This window comes from Aquila chrysaetos, chromosome 24, assembly GCF_900496995.4.
Source record: "Aquila chrysaetos chrysaetos chromosome 24, bAquChr1.4, whole genome shotgun sequence".
Classification (NCBI taxonomy): domain Eukaryota; kingdom Metazoa; phylum Chordata; class Aves; order Accipitriformes; family Accipitridae; genus Aquila; species Aquila chrysaetos.
The window spans coordinates 16,032,413-16,055,862 of record NC_044027.1 but is presented as its reverse complement, the minus strand read 5'-3'; the positions used below and the strand labels follow the sequence as shown (position 1 = coordinate 16,055,862).

At 45.7% G+C, this 23,450-nt stretch overlaps 3 protein-coding genes across 3 annotated transcripts; 2 read left to right on the top strand and 1 right to left on the bottom strand.

The window, feature by feature from the left end:
- Nucleotides 1–64: 64 nt before the first annotated feature.
- On the top strand, nucleotides 65–14,383 carry SURF4 (surfeit 4). The gene is made up of 6 exons (XM_030000149.2): nucleotides 65–341; nucleotides 7,983–8,169; nucleotides 9,328–9,404; nucleotides 10,027–10,070; nucleotides 11,053–11,239; nucleotides 11,496–14,383. The coding sequence occupies exons 1-6, from the start codon at nucleotides 294–296 to the stop codon at nucleotides 11,760–11,762; spliced, it is 810 nt and encodes a 269-aa protein (XP_029856009.1). The 5' UTR covers nucleotides 65–293; the 3' UTR covers nucleotides 11,763–14,383.
- A 316-nt stretch (nucleotides 14,384–14,699) lies between these two features.
- Nucleotides 14,700–17,969, bottom strand: SURF2 (surfeit 2). Its single transcript, XM_030000148.2, has 6 exons — nucleotides 17,791–17,969; nucleotides 17,287–17,441; nucleotides 16,965–17,068; nucleotides 16,323–16,514; nucleotides 15,566–15,732; nucleotides 14,700–14,798 (listed from the first exon to the last, which is right to left on the bottom strand). Exons 1-6 carry the CDS (start codon nucleotides 17,896–17,898, stop codon nucleotides 14,715–14,717), a joined length of 810 nt encoding a protein of 269 aa, XP_029856008.1. The 5' UTR covers nucleotides 17,899–17,969; the 3' UTR covers nucleotides 14,700–14,714.
- Nucleotides 17,967–23,179, top strand: LOC115335033 (surfeit locus protein 1). Its single transcript, XM_030000146.2, has 9 exons — nucleotides 17,967–18,132; nucleotides 19,152–19,233; nucleotides 19,358–19,485; nucleotides 19,851–19,933; nucleotides 20,754–20,945; nucleotides 21,246–21,318; nucleotides 21,693–21,855; nucleotides 22,321–22,402; nucleotides 22,650–23,179. Exons 1-9 carry the CDS (start codon nucleotides 18,061–18,063, stop codon nucleotides 22,714–22,716), a joined length of 942 nt encoding a protein of 313 aa, XP_029856006.1. The 5' UTR covers nucleotides 17,967–18,060; the 3' UTR covers nucleotides 22,717–23,179.
- Nucleotides 23,180–23,450: the final 271 nt, after the last annotated feature.

Genomic DNA, 23,450 nt, shown 5'->3' with positions numbered 1-23,450 from the left:
CCTTTAAGAACTCGGCGCGGAGGTGGGCGGGCCAATGACCCCGGGAGGGGCGGGGCGGCCCCGCCCAGCGTGTGCGCCTCAGCTGCCGCCCGCGCGGCGCCTTTAAGGGCTGGCCTACGTGGCAGCAGCAGCGGCCGAGCGGCGGCGCGGCCGGGCCCGGCGCTTCTTCCTTCCTTCCCGCCCGCCCTCTCCCTCTCCCCCGCGGCCGTCTCTGAGAGTGAGGCCGGGCCCCAGGCGCGCAGCAGCCGGTAACACCCCCCCCCTCCCCTTTCCCCTCTTCTTCCCCTGCCGCCATGGGCCAGAACGATATCATGAGCACCGCTGAGGACTTCGCGGACCAGGTGGGTGTCCCCGCCCGCCTTTCCCTTCTCCGGTCGGGCGGCCTTTGTGCGTCGGGCCGCTTCCTCGGGCGCTGGGGCCGGCTGTGAGGGGGCGCCTCAGCGGGCTCTGCGCTGAGGGGAGGGGGGGGGGGGTGGTTAGGCCGCCGCCATCCCAGCCCGCCCTAACGCGGCCAGGCTGGGCCCCTCAGGGCGGCGGCCGGGCGCGGGGTCGCTGCCGGGGGTGGGGGCCGTTCCTCCTGTGGGGCTGTGGGTTTCCTCGGCCGCGTCGTCTCCGGGAGGTGGGGTTGGGGGGGGGGGGGGGGCTGGGGGCCCGGCTCCCCGCCCGAGTGGGGGCGGCCGGCGCAGGCCCAGCGGCCGGGTCCCTGCGGGAGCGGCTGCCCCCTGCCCTCATGCGAGTTCTGCGGGTGCTCTTGAGCCGCTGGTACAGCGAAGCGAACCGGTTTTCCTTGGGAACTGGGCTTCTCCCGGGGAGTGAATGGGTGGAAGGAGAGGAAGAGGCCGAGCTGCTCGCGTCTTCTTGTAAGCCGTCTAGGCTGGTAAATAGGGTATAAAGGGGTGTGGGAAATCGGGGTGAGGTGGTGGTGACAGGAAAGCAAAAAGTCTAAACCCTGACTGATATCCGGAGACCTAAGCTGGAAGAGGCTTGCCAGCACCATAGTACTGTGCTTAGCATTGGGGCAAAAGGAGAGGAAAACGAGCTGATGTTGTCTTGTAATCCTTTTTACATTTATTTCAGTGGAGGCCCTTACAGTTTTCTCTGTTTAAATAGAAGTTTGTGATTTCTTATTATATGTGAGAGCAGGAATATTTTGAGTGTAAGTAGCTGATCTGCTGGTGATGGTGTTAGAAAGATCTTCACTGTCATGGTGATTCATCTAATTGAAAGTAAGAGGCACTATCTAATCACATTTAGGAAGTTCTCTGGAAAATCTGATTCTGCCTGGTTCTACAAGTCTGACTGAAGCAGTGTGATTTGTGTGGTGCACGATAACACGTCACAGCTCTGAGGGGGCTGTGCTGCCTCTGTGTCTTTAACTGAGTTTCACTGGGAAAACCTGTTCTGCACTTCCACCCCACCCCCAGGTGAAAGACTCGTTTTAGAGACAGAGCTTCTCATGGTGTGTAGAGTATTCAGTTTGAGGGGTGTCTGGATCATCTTCGTCGTCCTCTGTTTACCTTTTCTTCACACTTCTTTTTAGAGGAGAAAATAAATTATCACTGTAGTGTTCAAATCATTTGCCAAAACTTACAACACTTGTCCTGGCCTTTTTATAACACCTCTCTATTTATTCCTGTGTGACTATTTCTAGATGTCTTTAACACCCCTTTTTCATACTACTGAAAGCTCTTTTGTCCAGCTAAAAATGCAGTTTGCTTCCTCCTGAAATGAGTTTTAAATGGCACAACTTTATTTGTGCTTGGCCACATTCTATTTAAAGATGAGTCCTGTAGTACAGAATTTGGAGTATTTGCATATACTTACCCATCAGATTGCAAAACAATTTTTATGGCTTTAAAATTACCTAACTCCTTTGATAATTGTGCTTCCAAATAGCTGCCTCGTAGCTCAATCAGATACTTCCAGTACTGTGTGTGCTGTGAAAACTCAGTATGATGCCAGTGTAGGAATGCAGAGATTTACTAAACAATAACCTTTGGTATATATTGAGAAGTTAACAGTTGGCATTATGGAAACTGTTACTTCATCTTGGATTAAAAAAAATACTTGGAACATTTGGACTGAAAGTATGTTGAAACTCCCTTTGATGGAGGCAGAGGTAGTGAAGCTGGACAATGGCTGTTCTGGGAGCTGAATGCATTCTTAAAGATATCCTTGCTTTCTCCACTCCCTGTACTAATGTTCAAGACCTAATGAGTCTTAATTTCTGTAGCCTAAAAGCCCTGTGGGTAGAATGTTACAGCTACTTCCATGGCTTATCAGTAAGTCCTGAATGTCTCTTACAAAAGCAAGAATAATCTGTTCCTTAAATTTAAACACTAAAGCTCAATTTTTCCCAAATACTATAAATGCCATTTGAAATGGCAAATTATGCCTTGGATGCCAAGATACTGTTGGAAGTCTCCCCTGAAGTAGTAACGAGTAGCTCTTAATCCAGAGGTGAACTAGTGCACTGAAGGCATGGTCTTACAAGGTGGCTAAGCTTGCCTGGCAGCTAGCTATCAGTGAAAGGGGTTGTCCTACTTTTCCCAAGGTGATGTTCCCCTTTTCTCTCTCTCACTAGCACTTTCTGTCACTGGACTAGAGAATGTTCAACTGTCAGGGAAAAAAAAAAAAAATTGAGTTGATTTTTTTTCCTGTTAGTTCCAAGTATCAAATTGTTTGGGTCAAATGAGCACCAATGCTGGTGGTGGGATCACTTGTGATGAGAACTAACCATTGGTTTAGCTTGGCTGTAGCACGAGTTTGTAGCCTGCAGGTGCACAGTATGGCTGGCGAGCTGTTCCGCTCTGCACTGTTGGCAGTTTCCAGGGACTGCAGCGGAGGAGACAGCTACTTGGTGGGTGTTGGGGGTGGTCCTGTTGATTTCAGAGAATGCAACTTATTAGATATCAGGGAGGGCAGGAAAAGCTATTAAGGGTTCTTAAAATCTAAGTGCAAGGAAATCGGGATCTTGGTTCAGAATGATGCCCAGCTACAGGCTTTATGGATTGATTTGTTTTTAAGCCCCATAACAGCAGCCTGATGTTATTAATTAAATAATTTACATACTGAGAAGTTAAGCCCCTTTTTAGTGATTCTTGTTAAAATATTGCATACTAAGCCCTTCATTGCAGTCACCATGTACTGCTGACAGTATTGTACGGGAAATAGCTGTATCTGGGGTCTGTACAGATTGTTTAGGGTTATAGAACTGGTTGCTTCTCTTCTGTAATCCCATAAGAGGGAGCAGATCTCAAGCAACTTTTCTGGTGTCTGTAATAATCTTTAGGAATGTGGGTGCCTGGTATTTCTGCTGTTCTGAAAAAAATGATGGACAAAAATGCAAGGAGACTATTGAGTCATTGTACTGCAGTGAAAGGACTCTAAGGGAGAACCAGACTCTGGGGGTTTTATTTAATTTTCCAGCATAAATGCTGATGCATGTTGTTCAGCTAATTGTAACATCTCTGTATCCTATTTTGCAGAAAACAGAAGGGAAAAGAAAACATTTCATTGTTAGTCTGAACTTTTTTGTGGTTTATATTAAAAAAATCTGAATTTGGAAACTCTCGATAACATAGTCAGTTAAGGATCAGTGCACTGATCCTTTATCATTATAAGTCAAATAGCCTGTTCTGGTTAGGCTGGGAAAGAATCTTCCCATGAAGAGAGATAGCAAAATGCAAAACATGACTAATAAATCCCATTTTAAAGATTTGATTAATAAACAGCCCTTTGGAAAAAGGAATTGGTATAAAGCATGCTTTAGAAGTGAAAAGCATTGTCATGAGGCATTTTCCTGCGATTGAAAACCTGATTAAGACCGCTGGCAGTGTTCTAGTGGTGAGAGCTGTTGTCTTGCTGTTTGAAATAAGTGGGAAAGCCTCTGTTCCCAGTTTTCACAAATAACTTGTAGGCATTGATTAGCCCAATGTGATGGGTGTTACTGTCCCTGTGATTATTAGGTGGGATCTCCTTCAGTGGATATATACAGGTTGGTGAAAGGAAGTGATTTTTCTCCCTGCCAGAGGGTTGAGCATTGTATTCCAGAAAAGATCACTGGTGCCTGAGGCTGTTAGAGGTCTCTGTCCTCCCAGAACAAAGCAATCCCTTAAATGACTACGAGGTAGATATTTGGAATATGCCTTTATCAAAAGCTCTAGACTAATAATGCTGTGCAGCCCACAAGAGGGCTTTCTATGCAGATTTGCAGACTGCTGTTCATCACCATGATCATAACTTCCCTGATCCAAGAACACACACGTGTACACACACAGAAAAGGCTTCTCTGTTTGGACAGAACATACCTAGGTGACAGCAAAAATTCCCAACTCCTGGCTGTGTAATGGTCTTAAAATACCTGTAATTATGCTACAGTATGTACACTTTCAACAAAATGGACTGGATTTTTAATAAATTTGAAACAGTTGGAGGTGGGATGTAATTTAGAAAGGATGATATTACATCTCTTTGGGGAGGCCTTTTTATGGATTTGACTATTTCAACGCTCCTTTTAAAAGAATGGGTTTTGAGCAGAGATTTGATTTAGGGATCCCTGGATCCTCTTGTGCATCTTTGCTTGTTAAACTGCAAGGAGCATTTAAATCTATCTTTGCCTTTCTAATCCTGTTAGAGGGGGAAGTGGCAACACAAAGCCTCTCTGGTGTATGTTAGTGACTTGGCTGCCAACACAGAACCAGCTGTTCTTCTTTAAAATAGTTTTACTTTAGCATTTTGTTGTCTTTTCTCAAGATGTTTTGCCTCTTGCAAGGAGGCAGTATGGGCCAAGAACAGTTGATGCAAAGCCTATAGCAGAATAAGCCATCCAAAGACTTGATGTTGTAAGTTCAACACTGCCACCTCCATCAATCTCAACAGTTTTGTTTTGACTTGCATGTATTGTGCTCAGTGTAGTGCATGTTTTGAGTCCCATGTCTTAGTTGGATATGTTTATTAACTGCAGCTACCAAGTTTCCCGTATGTGCTGCTTTTATCTGTGTGAATCATAAAGGAAATAGGAAGTGGTTTCAGGGTGCAGTGTTTGAGCCACACGTTGCTGGTGATGTATAGGGACAAAACCAGGGTGTCTGGTACTGTTAGTTCAGTCCCACTTCTAGAGATCTGTTTCTTATAAGTTACTCTGTCCTTACCTAAATTACTTAGGTGATTTATACATGAATCCTCTAATTGTAAAATCACTTGATGTCTATGATGCTCTCTTGTTGTTATCTGGTAATTGTTCTCTTCCTTTCTCTCTGGCTCTCCATGGCTAGTTGTTCTTTTGGCTTGGAATTTTGTTCATACAGTCTGTTTCTGAAGCTTATTCACTTTAAGCTTGCTGCATACAGGGGTTTCAACTTGTGTGTAGCTCAGTAAATGCAGCTACATGAGTTATGGATGTCCAAAGATGTGTGTCATGATAAGGTTGCTTAGCACTGCAGCTGCCTTGGGCTTCAGTCTTTCTGACTTGTCTTAAGCTGATTGGATGTGCACACTCGTGTTTAATAGACAGCATTAAATTCCCTCTATATACAATGAGAACAGGTAAATGTTAAATGCCTTCTTGGCTCTTTCACCTGGACTGTTGGCAGTTGTTTGACTTCAGGGAAAGGGAAGATGAGATCAGCTCACATGACCCACTTAAGAAGCAACAAAGATGAGGCTTGGAGGCAGATACCCTCTCTAATGTTTGCTTCTTTTTTCAGCCTTTCCACAGCAGTGTTTTTTTCCTTTTCCTACAGATGCCCGCACTTGTCCTCTTTCATTTCCTTCTAGACCGAAGTTGCCTGTTCTGCGTCTTGACAAGGCAGACTTATTTTACAAACAGCTTTTGGTTTTGTACTATTTCCAAAACAACTTTATCCTTAGTATTTCTCAGCAAGTTTGCCCCAATGCACAGTGAAATCCGGGAGAGAAGAAAGCTGTAAACCAAGATGTGGGTCTCATTCAGTGACAAAGATCACAAATTTTCTTCTGACTCATTCATCTAACTGTTGACATGGCTTAAAAAAGCCTGAAGTGGCAGCCCTGAGTCAGAGTACAGCTGCACTTAAAATGCACTTGATTAACTTGAATCTTGACCCTTAGACTCGGGATGCCTGCAGTACAATTAGTGTAGTTTGCTCCAATATTAACTATTAAGCATGTTTGCTGGATTTTTTTCTTGTGATAATCTTCAGTTATGCAGTAAGCAAGCCTTGTCATTTGCATAGGATTTGGAACAGCCTTTAGTATTTGCTAATTACTGTGGCAAGAATAAACTTTCAGGAATGGCTTTAGTCTCCTTTCTCCATATTCCCATATATGTTGAAAGCATGCAATGCTGCCAGAACTTTAAAAAAAAAAAAAAAAAAAAAGGTGTTCTGGCCAGAAAGAAACCAGTCAGCTGTATTGTCTAACCTGAAGTCAATGTAAATGCTGAATGATGAAAGAAAAGGTTTGTGTGCCTTTTCTGTCCATTTTTTATAATATAGTTCAATGCTGTCTGGAAGACACCTATACACATGTGGATTCCCTATACACATGTGGGGGTTCCCACCCCTTTTCATGCTTGACGTATTCTAATATTGCATAAACTGTATGAATCAGTGTGCCTTACAACACATTGAACTTTGTGTGGGATAATTGGGTTTTGTTAAATGGCTCCTTCTCCTAGGAGTTCTAACACAGGGATCTCTGTGGAGTCTGGCAGTTCTGCATGAAGGCTTGTGGCATGGGCATTTACCTTCACAAGTGTCAACCTGCCCAAACTGTTCCTGTCACCTGAAGGTAGAAACCTGCTGGATAATCTTGTAAAGTTAGTTTTAGATTAAATTTATGTTTGTTTCTTACTAGATTGCACTTACTCAAACAGCAGCATACACTGACTCCAAATGTGTCCTTCTAGTGATCTGGCTAAGCCGAACCTGCACATGAAATGGGCCAGCCAGGTGCTAGCTTGCATTCAGAGTGACAATGCAAATCCTAGTGAAAGTCCCCATTAAGTAGTAACCAGTGCTGTTTAGGAAATGGGGTGACAGTTAAATGCTTGTCATGATCCAGAGGCAGTAAGGTTTCCTGTGCACCTCACAGTCCTATAGACCATGCTAGTCTAGACCCTGTTTGGCAATTCTGTATTTGTTCCTTTATGCTTACTGTAACTGTAGAGCAAACTAACCAGTGACCTTACAGGATGAAGAGGTATGTGGGACCAGATACATCTTGCATTCCCAAGAACTAAGGCTCAGCATCTGTTGCATGATGATATCATTTCCTTTTAACTACTACACTGAACTGTATATATAAATGTCTATTTTCTTTCTGCAGAGGGTGCTATTTTTAATGGAAGTAGAAACTGTGTATACTTGGATAGGGGGTGCAATTTCATGCAACGGCTACGCTGGTCTAATAGCTGCTTTTGCTACACAAGTGCACATGCTTTGCACTGTTGCTTTTCTGAGCTGTTAGAGGGAACTAGCTTGGAAAAAGCTTATTAATGTTTTTTAATTTGTACAGAATTAGTCTTCTGTCAGCCTGACTCCCTGAATCAGTTTGGTAGAGGCTGTTGAGTGCCTGAGCATGTGGGTGGGAGTAAGATTGCCCTTTCAGCTCCTGGCTATCTGATAGTTGAGCTGTAACATGAAACCCTGAGATAGACAAACTAAAACCAAGGTCAGCCTTCATCTAGTAAGAGCTCCATCAAAACACAGTTCTTACATGGAAAGGTGCTGCTGGATTCTGCTTTTCTCCCAAGTCCCTGTCCAAAATGCTTTTTGGGTGGAGCATAACAGGTTTCTCCCACTGCTCCTAAGTGTTCTCAAACTGGAGTGGAGAAAAATTTCATTAAACCCAAGTCCCAAGTATGTGTTTCTCTCTAGATGTTGATGACCCTGTGTGCATGAGAACTGCTGACCTCAGAGTCTGCAGAGTGCATGGATCTGTTATGCCTCGAGTATCGCCTTGCCTTCCTTCCCTGCTAATGATGCTGTCTGCCCATGCAGTTCCTGAGGGTGACGAAGCAGTACCTTCCCCACGTAGCCCGCCTGTGCCTGATCAGCACCTTCCTGGAGGATGGCATCCGCATGTGGTTCCAGTGGAGTGAACAGAGGGATTACATTGATGGCACGTGGAACTGTGGCTATTTCCTGGCCTCCATCTTTGTGTTCATAAATCTCTTCGGACAGCTGAGTAAGTGGCTCTAAGGCTGTTAAGGTGGATGCCAGAGTACTCCAGTGTGTCTGCCACCCTGGCTCATGTAAGCACTGTGAATCATGTAAGCATGGGATGCTTCACTGATTTCTTAATAGCCATTGACAGCTTAGAACTGATAGTACTACATGGGCTGAATGAAAAGAACTCTTAAATGACCTGCTTCGGCCTTTCCTGGAAGCAGTCTTAGAGAATTTTTTGTGACGTACTACCTCTGAGTCAGAGATGCCAAGAGTCCATTAGGACAATCTGTTTTCAATTCTGTACGCGCATCTATAAACACATACCACACCCCCCGAATTCTGTAAATGAAATACTCTTTTTCTTAAAAAGGACAGTGTTAAGACTTTCTCAGCCTCCTGTTTTTATGGGTATTAGTCTCAATGGCAAAGTCTTATCCTGCAGTTGGTACACTTAAGCCTTAGGTGCTTGTGCTGGAGATTTTCAAAGCCCAGGAATCAAAATAAGCCCAGAAGCAGAGCTTCTATATGTGTGCTAGGTGGGCTTAGGGTATCAGAAATGGAGAAGTAAAATTCTTTTACGTTTATATTATGTCCCTGATGTACTGTTCTTGATTAGTGTGCCAATTTCTTGTCTTGTGTCTGGGGTTTTTTTATCCTCATATTTTTGTGTAGAGAGTCAGCATAATTTAGTGTAGTTACCAGTCCTCATGTCAAAGTGGCAAAGGCTGTCAGTGCTTTGTGACAGAAGACTTGAGGAAGGATATAAAACAAAAGCTTTCAAGGAAAAGGAGCGCAGCACGTTTGCCCTAACAGTTATCTCATTTAAAACAAAAAAAAGATGATCCATGATGAGTTGAGTTTCTTTTCAACTTCTTTTAATGCTTTAACACTGATAGCTGCTGTACAGTGCTGTGTGTTGGGGACTGCATTCAGCATGTGCTTACCCTTTGTAAAATGAAAGATACTTCTGGAATTATATTTTAAAATGCATTAAAACTTCTTGGTTCTCAAACTGATTTGTGCCAATGTGCCATTAAAATTTCCTGCCTGATGTTTCAACTGATGCACAGCTGAAAGAAGTTGGAGTCTGCTCAGTTCAAAACAAGTTAGCATTCCTGCAGCATCTCTTCCTGTTAAGCCAGAAGTGTAACTGTGTTCAATTTCCCCAACTCAGGCGGCTGTATCCTGGTGCTGAGTAGGAACTTTGTGCAATATGCCTGCTTTGGACTGTTTGGAATTATAGCATTACAGGTAGGAGGCTTAAGTCTTCAGCCCTTCTAAACCATATCTTTCAAATCTTCTCTCTTAGCCCCAGTACTACCAGCATGTATTTAAATACAACTCGTTCATAACCCTGGAATTTTTCTTCACCATGGCCTAGTGGCAGGCCTCACTGGCATTGAAATGTTTTGCTGCTTCTGTTCTTCTGATGTGCCCAATAGATCCTTGGCTGTAATTGCAATTAGTCAGCTGGAGACATTGATTCAACACTTGACCAATTTAGCAGAACTAATTTGCAGTTTACCTGTATGTCAGTAATGTGCCAAATGTGGAACTTGTAGTTCCTTTGGCCTTCAGCACACAGCTTTTATAAAGGACTGTCCCCATCACAAAGGGTCCTGGCTAGTAGCATCCGTTGTGTTCAAAACCGATAATTTTTGTGGGAGCTAAAGCACAAGTCAAATTTTGGCTTCTATTCCCTGTTTTATACTGACTCACTGGACCACATTGATGTAACCTGCCTTGTTTCCTTCTGTATAATATACTTGTAACTGACTTCTCCTATGGATAGTACGGGCTTGAGATTATAACATAAATTCAGAACTTCAGTGTAACTTATTTGGTGTTTTAACCTGTTTTATTTTTTGCCTAGACTATTGCATACAGCATTCTATGGGACCTGAAGTTCTTGATGAGGTATGCCTAGTTCTTAAAGTTTTTATCAAAACAGAATGAAGACTGTTGTCTGTTACTGCCACTAGCTGACAGAAGAAATTATCTTTGTACATAGTATTTACTAGAAAGATTTCACAAATTACACATTTACATTAAACAAGAAATGACAGCACTTAAAGTCAGTAGAGTCTGTGTTAAACCATAGACAGCAGTCTCAGTACTGTAGAAGGGAAAGACTAGTCCTAACCCACTATGATCTAAATGCTTCTGCTACTAACCTCCTTGCTAAGAGTTTACAAAAAACTGTCTAGACTGGATAGGTGAGCTGCTATTATTTCCTAAATGGCTAAAATAGCAACTGTGCTTATGTGTGACTGAAGCCATTTTCCAAGAAAACTAAAGCATGTGGATACTAGAGTGGTTTCTGGGATTTTAAATCTCTGATAACTTCTCTTAAGTAGAAGACAAGGTTATTAAACATGAGCTTTCTTGTCAAATCCTGAGTGATGGTTGGCTGTTACCTTTTCACCTCTCCCCTCTGAGAGGAGGGCAGGGGGCAGCACAAGAACTATACTCCAGGCTTACTACAACCCTGTAAATGTGTAACTTTTTAGCAGCACTGCTGTTCTGTTTTCTCAAAGCAACCTCTGAACTACTTTGGCATAAATGGCTAAACCTGAGGTACAGAATAACTTCAACTCAACTAAATTTGTGCTGTAACAGATGCTAAGCAGCTGTGCCTGAGCTGCAGGTGCTGGACTTCCCTGGCAGGCTCTATGTGTCTGCACAGGCTAGTGTAAATCGTTGTGTACAGTGCTGCTGTTTCAGCTGTGAAGTTTAATGCAGACATGCATCACAAGGTGCAGAGTAGGTCACTCCTCACTAGCATGCAGATTCTTATTGAGTTGAAATTGTCAGATAAGACTTTAAATGTATAGATCACTGCAAACTGTAGTAAACTGCTTTTTTTTTTTTTTTTTTACCCATTTCTATCTTTCTGTAGGAACCTTGCCCTTGGGGGAGGCTTGCTGCTGCTTTTGGCTGAGTCGCGCTCAGAGGGGAAGAGCATGTTTGCTGGTGTCCCTACTATGCGGGAAAGCTCTCCTAAGCAGTACATGCAGCTGGGGGGCCGTGTGCTGCTGGTCCTCATGTTCATGACACTGCTACATTTTGATATGAACTTCTTTTCTGTAAGTATCTCAGTATAAAAGTATGAGTTAAGGAACTAGAATACAGTACCAACTCCCAGATTGGCTGCAGGACCTGCTCAATGCTTATCATTCAAGTCTATTTTTTAGTAGAATTAATATTTAGAAAAAGTTATTGGATCATCTATGCCATGACAACCTGTTCTGCTGAATGTATCCATGCTCTGTTCTGATGCTTGTGTATCTGTTTAAGAACCACATGTAAGCTCGTGTTGGCCTTTTTTTTTTTTCCTTGCAGATTCTGCAGAACATTGTGGGCACGGCCCTGATTATCCTCGTGGCAATTGGCTTCAAGACAAAGCTGGCTGCCTTGACTCTAGTCATCTGGCTGTTTGGCATCAACATCTACTTCAATGCCTTCTGGACCGTCCCAGCCTACAAGCCCATGCACGACTTCCTCAAATACGATTTCTTCCAGACCATGTCTGTAATTGGAGGGCTCCTCCTCGTGGTTGCACTGGGTCCTGGCGGAGTCTCCATGGATGAGAAGAAAAAAGAGTGGTAACAGGAATAGCAACACTTCTTGGGACATAACATATTAAGTCCAGAACTGATTCTCTATGGATTCAACAAAAACTGCCAGCATTTTACACGTACATGCCCCCTTCCTATTAAAGGCACAGATGTTTTGAATTTGATTTACAGTGGCACCAGTAATATAATAGATGAAATCCTGTTTCTTCAAGGAATGTTGCCTAGGCTTATTCTAACTTCCTAGATTTGGAACTAACCCAAGGAACCTGCATTTTGCTGATGCTTCAGTGAGTTGCAGTAGAACAGTTGCTGTCTTTAATGTCAGCAACATTTTAAAATTTGAAGTACTGTGAGCAGATACAGCTGTATCATTCAGTGTGCTGTTGGGTTCTAGCTATAACTAAAAAAGTGAATCCCCTTTCTCACCCTCTTCAAAACTGTCTTGTGCATAAGGAGTTCCATTGCTGGTTATAGCATTGCTTATCAAGGTGGAAAGCAGCATTAAAAAAATCACTGTTGTTTTGCTGCTCAGAGCCCTTTAATTCCATTTTGTTTAACAAGAGGCAAGGTCTTTCCTGCCCCCAAATAGAAGGCAAAAAGAAAACCCTGAAAGTAGTTGTAGCCCCCTCTAGGTAAGAAAATGGAGAGGGTTTTCTAATGTGTCCCAGTTCCATTCTTGAGCGTAACAAGGGAGAATCCTGTATTACTAATCAGGAAGCCTGTATGGCTAATCAGATTTCAAGAAGGAAGGGGGGCAGATACTCCTGAAGAGACACAATGTTAAATTCTGTGAAAATTCTGTGCCAAAAGAACTCTTTATTCAGCATTCTTTCCCCAAAGTTGCCCCTCCTGAATTCCCAAGAAGGGAGCTAAGTTGTGCTGCAGGTTCCATAATAAGAGCTCCTTTCTGCTATTAACCAGCTTCCATCCATATATGCCCCAAATTCATATCTGAATTGCAGGTTATTGGTGAAAGTGTCTTCAGAATTACAAAAAAAAAAAACAAAACATTTTTCCCTGCACTCAGTACATGCAAGATGAGAGCAGTCAATCTTCTAATCTGTAGTCTTTGCTTTAGATTCACTTCTGTCAGTCTCTCAGCTGTTGACTGAACAGCTGAAGAGCTGGGGTGCTGAACCCTGGAGTACAGCCCCTTCTCTCTGCCATCTTGCACCACACCTGAGATGTTGTAGGGAGGAAACATGGAAGTCAGCTGTGTGCTGCTGTAGCCCCAGTTCTCAACTCTGTATGCAAATGGTTATAGCTGAAGAATGCAAGTGCAAAGCCTGTGCAGTGAATAAACAGCCAGGGATGTAACTTGCATGTTCAGAGGGAGGAACTCCTCAGCATAATGCTGAGGAGAGAGGAAGGCCCTGTTTTCACCTCTTGGTGCCATGACCTCTGTGCCATGAACATGCTTAGTGCTGCTCAGAGGAGGCATTTTGTCCTCTGCTAGTCAACTAGGTGAACCTGTTTCACTAGATTATGAAAGAATTCTAGAAAGCGTGAGCCCTACCAACTTGCTAACATTACATTGATCCTTGCACTGTTGTCTCCCTTGAGAAAGCTGCTCAACTGTTTGTTCAATGAGTAATTCAGCTGAACACTGCCAGCCGGAGCTATTTACCAGGGTCTCCTGGTAAGGACACTAACCTGGACAGTTCAGCTTAACGGTTGCTTTTTAGGAGGAAAAAAAACAGGCTGAAAGAACTGATGACAAATAGAAGAGCACTGTTGAATGTTAAACCAGTGATTTCATCATCTTAAGGGGAAAATAGGCTATGTAATAGCAAGATATGCTGCTGCTGAAGGAACCAGATTGGTGTGTGGGGGGTAGATGGGAGGGGGAGACAGCATTTAAGTTCAGGTCACATAGAAGGCTTTCTTTTAAATCAGTTTTGCAGGAGAAGTTTTCACCTCCAGTGTTCACTGTGCCTGTCTTCATAGCAAAACAAACTGGGCCTTTAGGTTGTGCATACACAACACAGGATGCTTTTGCTCAATTTCACTGCAGGTCCTAGAATGGTTTTAGAATACATCGAGGCAGTCATTCTCAGATATCTTAACTGCTGTTGATGTTTGTAGTATTTATAAATGGAATGATAGAAATGACTCCTGTAAGTAGCCCTTAAGTTGGCTTTTTCAGCTTGTGTCCTGTCAAACTAAGGAGCTGGATGATGGACTAGTCTGAAATATTGACCAGTTTCCTCTGAAAATCAAGTCCCCTCTCCAACAAAAGGCCCCAGAAAAGGAACCGACACTGTCCCTTGCAGCAGAAATATTTCGGTACTAAAGGGGCACAGTTAAGTGGAAGGCATTATAAGATATTTCTAGGCAGCGCAATATGCAGACATGCTAACTGTGAGTCCTGATGCAGAAGATTCTGGTTTCCTACATGCACTGCTGTATTCATGCATCTCCCAAAAATACAGTGACCTCTTCCCATGGCTGAGAAGCTCTCACAAGCAGGATGTCAGCTATCAATTGGCTCTGCAAAGTGTTCTGGAATTCATTCTGAATATATTTTTGCTTTCTATGTGGAAAAAGAAATAAGTATAAATTCTCATTTTATGCTGTATTTTGTACCTTAGTTGTGTTTGAAAATGTTTTGATTTTTGGAAACAATCAAAATAAAACAATGGCATCTTTGTATCCACTTGGCGTGTGTGACTGGTGACACTCCACAGACAGGCTACCTGGAAATGCTGGTTAGTGGTCTTGTGTGCTTTCTCTCCCACCTCCTGACAACCATCTTTCCATAAGGAGGTCCGAGCACTGGGGAGCCTGTGCTTGACCACAGCAGTCATCCTTCCCTTGGTGGTGGAGGGTGGCTCATGGCTATTAGAATACAACTTCATTCCACCCTGCTATTCCCCTCCCGAGCTGTAATGGTTAACTGGAAGGAGCAAACACTTCAGCCAGCCTTGTGCACCCTATGGAATTGTTACACAACAGGCTTCAGGCCACATATTTATCATAAAATTTATTTGCCATTCGTTGCTTTCTTGAAGTTCTTGGGTTTTTGATGATGACTCTTGAATTTCTTCTTTAAAGGCCCTGACTGTTTCTGTAGAAAAAAAAAAAAGTTAATCAGCTTATTTCCAAAACCCAAATCCAGCCCTTCCCAAGCCAGCTTAAAGAAGAGAAATTGAGCGTGGTCTCCTGGTCGCAGAGCCAGCCAGGATGTCTCCTTGCCCTACCCTGCCAGTTAGCATCCCTTTCTCTGACAGGCTTATGGTTTCATTAGATACAGTGACAGTCTCCCCACAGAAACTAACCTAAACTCCATCCAGCCTTCACTTTCCAGTTTGATAGTCATAAAGGATCCAGCCCCTTCCTCAGGCTGCCTTAAAGGTTTATCCATCTTTACATATGTAACACCTGCCTGCTTCCCAAACTAAGAATTATCAGGGTATGTCCTCTAAGGCAGGACCTTGCCAGCTCCTCAAAAGAGGCAGAAAAAGGGGTCTAGAAGGACCCTGTGACTTAAAAAGGGTTTAACTTGTGTTTATCTGTGAATGAGGAGGAAGATTACAGAACCCACAAGACACACTTCAGTCTCCCTGCGAAGGCAGCGTGCGGCAGAATCCCACCAAAGCTGAGCTATTTATACAGGCAGGAACACCCCTAGTTACTGCAGGCAGGATAAACATTTACTGGTAGTAATTCGCACCTCAGGGTGGGAGTTAGCGGCTAGCACATGGGGAAAGTCTATTCCGAACAGCTTTGCACCTTCTGCTGGTTCTCAGACAGGAACAGATCAGACAAACACCTACAGGATGGAATCCCAGCTCCACGCTCCCCTCCTGCTGCACGCAGCAGTGTGACTCTCACCTTTACCCTTTTGTTGCCAGCTGCTCTGCTGACATCCATTCTTCCACCGTCCTCTCCATTCACATCACCATTCTGCTTGGCCCCGTCATCCTCGCTGTCTGTTGCAAAGTCATCACTGCCCTTTGTGGTTTGTGGAGCTGCTGGGCTTTTTTCTGGGAAGAGTGCAGCTAAAAGAAAGATTTAGCTCAGGATCAGTTCTCTGTGCATACAGGCTCTGCCTCCTCCTAACTTCACTTTGAGGGCATCTTAAGGGTGATTCGCCAAGCTGCTTCCAGTCTCTGAGCATATACTTGTCACTACTCAAATACCTGGGAAATAAACACACTGGTGTTTTATTAGAAACGCGCCTGGTGCTCTCGCTAGCCTCATTCTGGGAACCATCCAGCACAGGCAGTTCTGTGGTGTTACACCTCTGCCCTCCTACAGCAAGGCAGTGCCTCCAGATGTTAGCAAGCAGAACACCTGAACAACTTCTGTCAGAACTGAGGACTTGCTGAGAAATGAGGAAAGTAGAGATACCCAAAGCAGCAAATCCCCATGGATCTTGTATCCCTCCCCTTACACCCTATGTGATCCAGCTCTGGTTACTACTTAGTGATAACTGCTATTACTGATTTTGCAGTGGTAAGTTTTTCCAAAACCCAAGAACGCCCAACTGGATGGGAGTCACGTGAGTAGCAGGGAGCAGCATAAAGAAGCCTGGACAAAATTAGCCAACAAGCTCCCTTCAGTACATAGATGATACCAACGTTCTTACGTGGGTACAGGTCACTCATGCTGTCGTCCGTCTCCTCTCCATCCTCATCGCTGGACTTTGGCTCCCAGAATTCCTCTTTTCTGTAAGGCTGTCTGCTCCCGTTCATTTGCTCATCAGGGTGGTGCGTCCTCTGCTTCTTCTGTCGCAAGCAGGCAGGGACGTACTCCACTCCTTCCTTCTGGCACTCCTCATCTAATAGCACGAGGGGTTGGGCAGCACTTAGCAAGGCCACCCAGTCACCTGAGCCCTTTCCATTTCCAGCTCTAGCTTATATTAAATGCAACTCAAAAGTATGTCAAGCTCCAACTCTAATATACATTCATGTAATCTACAGTGATAGTATGGACCATGAAAGGCAGGAAAGACATTAACACAGAGACTGTGCTGGACGTGTGAACCACCCTCTCTGGGGAAGTTTTAGAGCCGCTCCTCTCAAGTAAGGATGTTCCAAGGTATTTGCTAGTGGCTGATTGCTCCCTACATCTGGGATCTTCCTTCCTAGCTGAGAGGCACACACAGCAACAGCAGTACATTACTGTCAATCTAAAGAAAACTGACCCCCTCCCTTCATGTAGACCTACTGGAATCTCAACAGGTCAGGGAAAAAAGTTGTCTGGTTTTATCTTCAGAAAAGCTACTTACATGTTTTTAGGGCCTTCTGATAGCGCTTCCCTTGGACATGACGCAGCACGTGCTCTGGAAACTTGTTGATGTGTCTGAGAGTGAGCTTGCAAAACAGCTGGTGTCTGACAAGACACAGAAAGAAAGAAAGAGCCAGCAACAGAGTTTAAGTATGCTATTACTTAATAACTTTTCACTTACAAGCACTGTGCTCAAAGCTGATAAATACTTTATAAATACTTTCCCTGTCCATAAAGACTCAAGAACTGTGTAAAGCTCGACCACTTTATGCCTGAGATAGAACAAAGTGTAAAGCACAACACACAGGAGGAAGAATACGTACAGATTCTTTGTGCTGGGCACTATATGGGGCTCAAACTTGCCATAGTCAAACTCTCTGGCTGTCTTTATCAGCCGCTGATACTTCTTGCCATTAGTATAAGCCTGCAGCTCCGACAGCCGACATGGCATCTCGTGGCCTGTCAGCCTGCATCTCACCTGAAGAAAAACGATGTCTGGTCAGGGAAGCCCAGGGGATTGCCCCAGAGCTGGGGAGGGCAAGAGAGGCCTCCAGCTCCCACCAGCATCCTCCTCTCCGGCCCTCCTCCGACTTCCACAGCGGGAGAAAAGCCTCCGGGCCAGGGAGCTCACTGGGGCCGGGGCACCCTCCCCGGCCTGCTACCAACTGGCCTCGTCCCCCCTCACGGCCCCCTCAGGGAACGCGGCCCCGGCCCTCCCTCACGAACCCCTCAGGGAGGCGGCCCCAGCCCCTCCCAGGGCCGCCTCCGGGGACGGCCCCGGCCCTCAAGGCGCCCCTCAGCCCCGCACGGCCCGGCTCCATCCCCACCTTGCCCGGTTCCGCGAGGCTGAGGAGCGGGTGCTGCCGCAGGAAGAGCCGCTCCTCCTCGGGCACCTCAGCCATGGCCGCGCCGCCGGCGGGCCCGGGCCCGGCCATAGAGAGGCGCCGTCAGCCAGGAGAGCGCCTCAACTTCCGGTGCCGGCCACGCCGGGGTGCAGCCGGCACCATAGAGAGAGGCGGCTAGAGAGGGGCCTGCCCGCACCGGGGCGGTCTGGGCCGGAGGCGGGTGGCGGCGCGGGAGACGGGGGCGGCGTTGCCATGGCGACGGGGAGGCTGCTGCTGCTGCTGCTGCGCGCGGGGCCGCGGCTGCTGCGGGAGCGCCGGGGCCGGGTGAGGGCTGAGGGGAGCGGGAACGGGACCGGGACCGGGCTGAGGGGAGCGAGAACGGGCTGAGGGGAACAGGCCCGGGCTGAGGGGAGCGGGAACGGGACCGGGACCGGGCTGAGGGGAGCGAGAACGGGCCGAGGGGAACAGGCCCGGGCTGAGGGGAGCGGGAACGGGACCGGGACCGGGCTGAGGGGAGCGAGAACGGGCCGAGGGGAACAGGCCCGGGCTGAGGGGAGCGGGAACGGGACCGGGACCGGGCTGAGGGGAGCGAGAACGGGCCGAGGGGAACAGGCCCGGGATGAGGGGAGCGGGAACGGGACCGGGACCGGGCTGAGGGGAGCGAGAACGGGCTGAGGGGAACAGGCCCGGGCTGAGGGGAGCGGGGCCGGGCCCGGGCTGAGGGAAGCGGGCCCGGGCTGAGGGGAACGGGGCAGGGCCCGGGCCGGGGGGAACGGGCCCGGGCTGAGGGGAGCGGCGCCGGGCCGGGTAAGGCCGCGATCCTGTCCAGGGCCCGTCCCCCAGCGGTGCTCGGCGCTGTCCGTGCGCCCGGCCGGACTGCCCCATCCGCCGCCCTTCGGCTGCCGGGGCCAGGCCGTTGGCCGCGGTGGGTTGGTGCCCCCCTCCTCCGTCGCGGCGTGGGGACCGGTTTCACTGCGCTAAAAGTGAGCAGAATCGGTGTCAAAAAGGCTGTAAATCTGTCCTTGTGCTGCTCCAGCATGGCGGGAAGGGCAAGTGCTCGGCTGGCATTTATTTCAAGAACGAATTAAGATGGTGTGTATGCTTGCTGATAGCATGGATGGAAAGGGGAAGATCATTTCCTGTGCTATAGTCAGCTCTGTAACTGCAATTTTATTTTATTCTTTTTAAATTATAAGCTAACCCGTAGTGTTTCACAGGTGGTTACTCAGGTGAGACTTAACGCGTAAACAAAATTTCATGCAATCGTTGAGGCAACTGGTATCATCTAGCTACAAATTTTACAAAGCAGAGACACTACAAAGGATCTTTCTTATTTCATGTAGGTGTCACATTGCTTGATCAGAAGAACGTTTTTTGGGTATCCCCTAACTAAAGCAGGTTCTGGTCTGATCCAGCAGACTAAAGGTAAGAATAGATTTGTTTGGGTTTCTGCCCTGTTTCCAACTTATACCAAGAGGTGACATTTCCTGCAGGAATTTGGCATCTCCTCTCCTGTACAAATCCTATTCCTCATTCTGTTTTTCTCTAGATGTTTGTTTGAGGTTCTGCAGACCACGAAGTTCTACAACAGCTGCTGACACATCTGGAGAGGACATTGTACTCAAATGGGGCCTTTTTCTGGTCCCTCTGACCACATTCTGTCTCGGCACATGGCAGGTACAAATAAATACTTCATTTTTTCAAGAGATGAGTATTTGAGGTCTGCCAGGTTTTGCCATCTCTGGCTGTTTAATCTAATTCAAATCACATACAGGGTAAAGATTTGATGTTATTTTACCTACCTTTCTGTTTGCCAAGTGTCCATTTGCAAGTCTTTAAAGGAAAGATTCTTATTTTTTACAGCTGCATTTCAGTATAAATATTTCCTCAAATTAAAGTCAGTAGCCTCCATTTCCATATCTCCAATTACCCTGCTTTAGGGTCAGAGGAGAAACTTATGAGAAAGATTTTAAGGCTTGCTGGGGTTATTACATTGCTCTGTTCTACCACAAGGAATTACTTTTGTGTTTGTGTACTTTCAGGTCCAGCGACGAAAGTGGAAATTAGATTTGATTGCACAACTGGCATCAAGAATTACATCAGAGCCCATCCCTCTGACATTAGAGTACGGAACCTGAGATAGTTTATTGTCTACAGAGCACTGACAGTGTGCTGGGGATATTAGATATGGTCCCTGCACTAATGAGCTTATGCTAAACGAAACTGCATGAAAATGAAGGAATGCAATGGGAATCAGGACATGCAAGCAAATTAGAGTGATAGACATCCTGTTAAATTGTCTTATTTTTAGTAAAAGAATAAGTGAACGCTTCCCTATGGGATACTGTAAATGCATGTAAAAAGGATTAATCTCTGTTCAGGAGAATGTGGTATGTAGTTCATACCATACGTAATCCTCCTGGAGAAGGAGGACTTGGTAGCTGGTGTCTGTGATGTCCCACAGGGATTATTCCTGCAACAGGGAGTCTTGGATCAATAGCAGGCCCTGCCCCAGGTGTGGAGCAGTTGTGTTAGATATGAGACAGATTTTTAAGGTCACTTGGCCATATGGCACAACTGTCAAAACAGTACAGTTGTTCGATTTCATGGTCTGGGATGGGAAAGAAATGCTCCCTGTTGGCTGGATGCACATGCAGCCTATCCACCTGCTGATCAGTGGTGTGTGGCATTGAAGTGGCCCTGGGTTACAGGTATCATGGCAAAGAACTGCTCTCTGGATACTCACAATCATCTCGATTTGATTCACTGTGATAGTAATAAAATATTAAGCCAGCTGCTTATTCCACGGGGTGTTTGTCTTCTGTTTCTGTCTGGCAACTGGCTGTAGAGTGAACCATTACGGAAAAGGAGAATCTCACAATAAAATCCCCTAATTTGATTTGCCTGTTGCAGCCATGATTTTGTTTTCATCCTGTTCCATGCAGCCCCATGGAATTGAAGGAATTGGAGTACAGACCTGTAAAGGTCCGAGGGCATTTTGATCACTCCAAGGAGCTCTATATTTTGCCACGGTCACTTGTGGACCCTGAGCGAGAAGCCAGAGAAGCCGGGCGACTGACATCCCACCCGGAAAATGGAGCAAACGTCATTACTCCTTTCTACTGCACAGAACTAGGGTAAGTTAATGAAACTCATGGTTCTTGTGAGAAACTTACTTCTCTTTTGAAAAGCTGAATCACGGTGGTTGAGTTTATATAAATCAGTCCCTCTACCTTAAAAGGAATCTCTCACAGTCTGTTAGGTCACTGAGGCTCGATTTGAAATTGTGTTTAAATTCCCCTATAATGTGCTCTGAGATGACAAAAAAAAGTGGTACCAAACGTACGGGTTGCTTCTTCCTTTGGTACTTAGTTCTAGGCAGCAGGAGGAATAAATTTCCTTTCACTCATGAGCCATACTTCTTTATGCAACTCTAGGGTCACAATTTTAGTCAACCGAGGATTTGTGCCCAAAAAGAAAATGAAACCGGAGACCAGGCTGAAGGGACAGGTAAGGGGGATACAGGGAATGTCGTGTGTTACTTTTGCCCTTTGATAACCCAGAGGCACTGCTGACAAACCCAGAAAGGCAGCAGCCATGTTCCGCATCACGGGAGGTTATTTGAAAGTCATTGTGCTTTTCAAAGGCAGCAAACCTTTTCTTCCCACCTTATTGTTAAGTAAATAATGCTTTTTACAAACAGGGAGCTGTTCCTGATCTGCTTTTTTCCCTGCTGTGTTACAGCACTACCCCACTGCAGGGCACAACCACTTGATTTATAATCAGACCCCGCAAGAGCCCTATTTTTCTACCAGGACCTGGTATGCCAGAATATGAAATGAACCTTGAAAGATTCCTTTTTTCTCCTCTGCACTTCTCTTCAGATTGAAGGTGAAATTGATCTCACTGGGGTGGTGAGGTTATCAGAAACCCGGAAACCTTTTGTGCCTGAAAATAACATTGAGAAAAACCGCTGGCATTACCGTGACCTGGAGGCTATGGCAAAGGTGACCGGCGCTGAGCCCATCTTTATCGATGCAGATTTCAGTAAGTCACAGAGGAACCCAACCCCATGTCCAATTTACATCGGTCTCCCTCCCCTTACTTTCAGTTAGTTATTTCCCCATGGCACTTGGAAAGGTAGAATCATAGAATCATTTAGGTTAGAAAAGACCTTCAAGATCAAGTCCAACAAGGTATTGCATCTTTCTCTTCTCTTTGTGTGCTCTGCTAGGTCTGCTATTTTGAAGGTGATAGGCAGCCAGCACTGGGAACGGTAGCACGCTTGGAGTGGTGCAGGTAGTGTTCGATGCCTAGAGCACAACCAGCCACTTGCTGTAGGGCCGCCTGCCCCACAGCTCTGGCTTTGCTGGGAACTTGGGAACACTATGGCCGAGGAAGAGGAGCAGGGTATCCATGTGACTGACCACCTTCATCCCGTTTCTCACAGCAAGGGCAGCTCTACATGGTGCAGACTAGAGATTTAACTCGTGCACTCTGTTGTACCTACAGGAAGCACAGTCCCAGGGGGGCCCATCGGAGGCCAGACAAGAGTGAGCCTCAGAAACGAGCACATGCAGTACATCATCACCTGGTGAGTTACCCAGCCCACGTTTGACTTTCCACGCGTTTCTTTTGAATGTAAGGCTTTGCCTGGCATTCTTGCTTCTGCACCAGTGAGACTGGATGAGCCCTTAAGCTGCAAAAGCCTAAAGCTTTAACCTAAGTAACATTTGCACAGTATTTGACAGGTTTTGTGTCTTACTGCACTGCAGCTGACTTAGGGAGGTCCCATCCATCTTGAAAAGAAGGTGTAAATGTGGTTTTGTTTTCTTTCATAGGTATGGCTTATGCGCTGCAACTTCATTCTTGTGGTACAGAAAATTTATACAAAAGATACCTCTGTGAAAGGAAGGGCTAGTTTCTTCTCTTCTGTACTACAGACTGCTGTCTTTTTTATAGAAGTCTGCTCTTGACTGATCAGTCCTGAATAACTGAAGCACCCAGAGTTTCACGGCAACATGTTCAGTAAATATATGCAGCTATGAAGCTGCAAATGGACTTCAAGCAACTGATGCAGACTCTGAGCTCCTAGCAGTGTGATTCTGGCTGCAGCTTGGAAGCACTGAACTTCAAAATTCTTAAGTGGCTGTTGAGACTATTGCATGTAAATCAGCTTCAACTAGAAATCTCAAGGATACACTTTTCTAGTGTGGTCGATTCCAAGTTTTTAACTTCTCCACTGCTGTATTTTCCAAAAGATGGCAAGGGATTTTGTGAATCACAGTTTCTTTGTACGGAACAGTCATTCCTGAAGTCAGGAGCAGTTCACAGCAGTTGCATCGGAATAAATAAAGGGCTGTGTGACTCACATTGTGCGTCTTGCATCTTAACAGGGACAGACCTGAATTAAAGGTTACTGTGGATACTAGAGTCTAGCTGGGTAGGGCAGCCTGTGGCTTGCAAGACCATGATGAGGGCCAGCAAAAACAAGCAGCGGCCACCACACCTGGAGCCTTATCAAGCTTGGTAGCCTCTGACAACACCACAAGACGAAGTCAGCAGTCAGGAAAGAACAGAAGGACAAAAAGGTCTAGATTCCTTCCCCACTTCAGCCTGACCATTCTTGCCTTGGAGGAGGT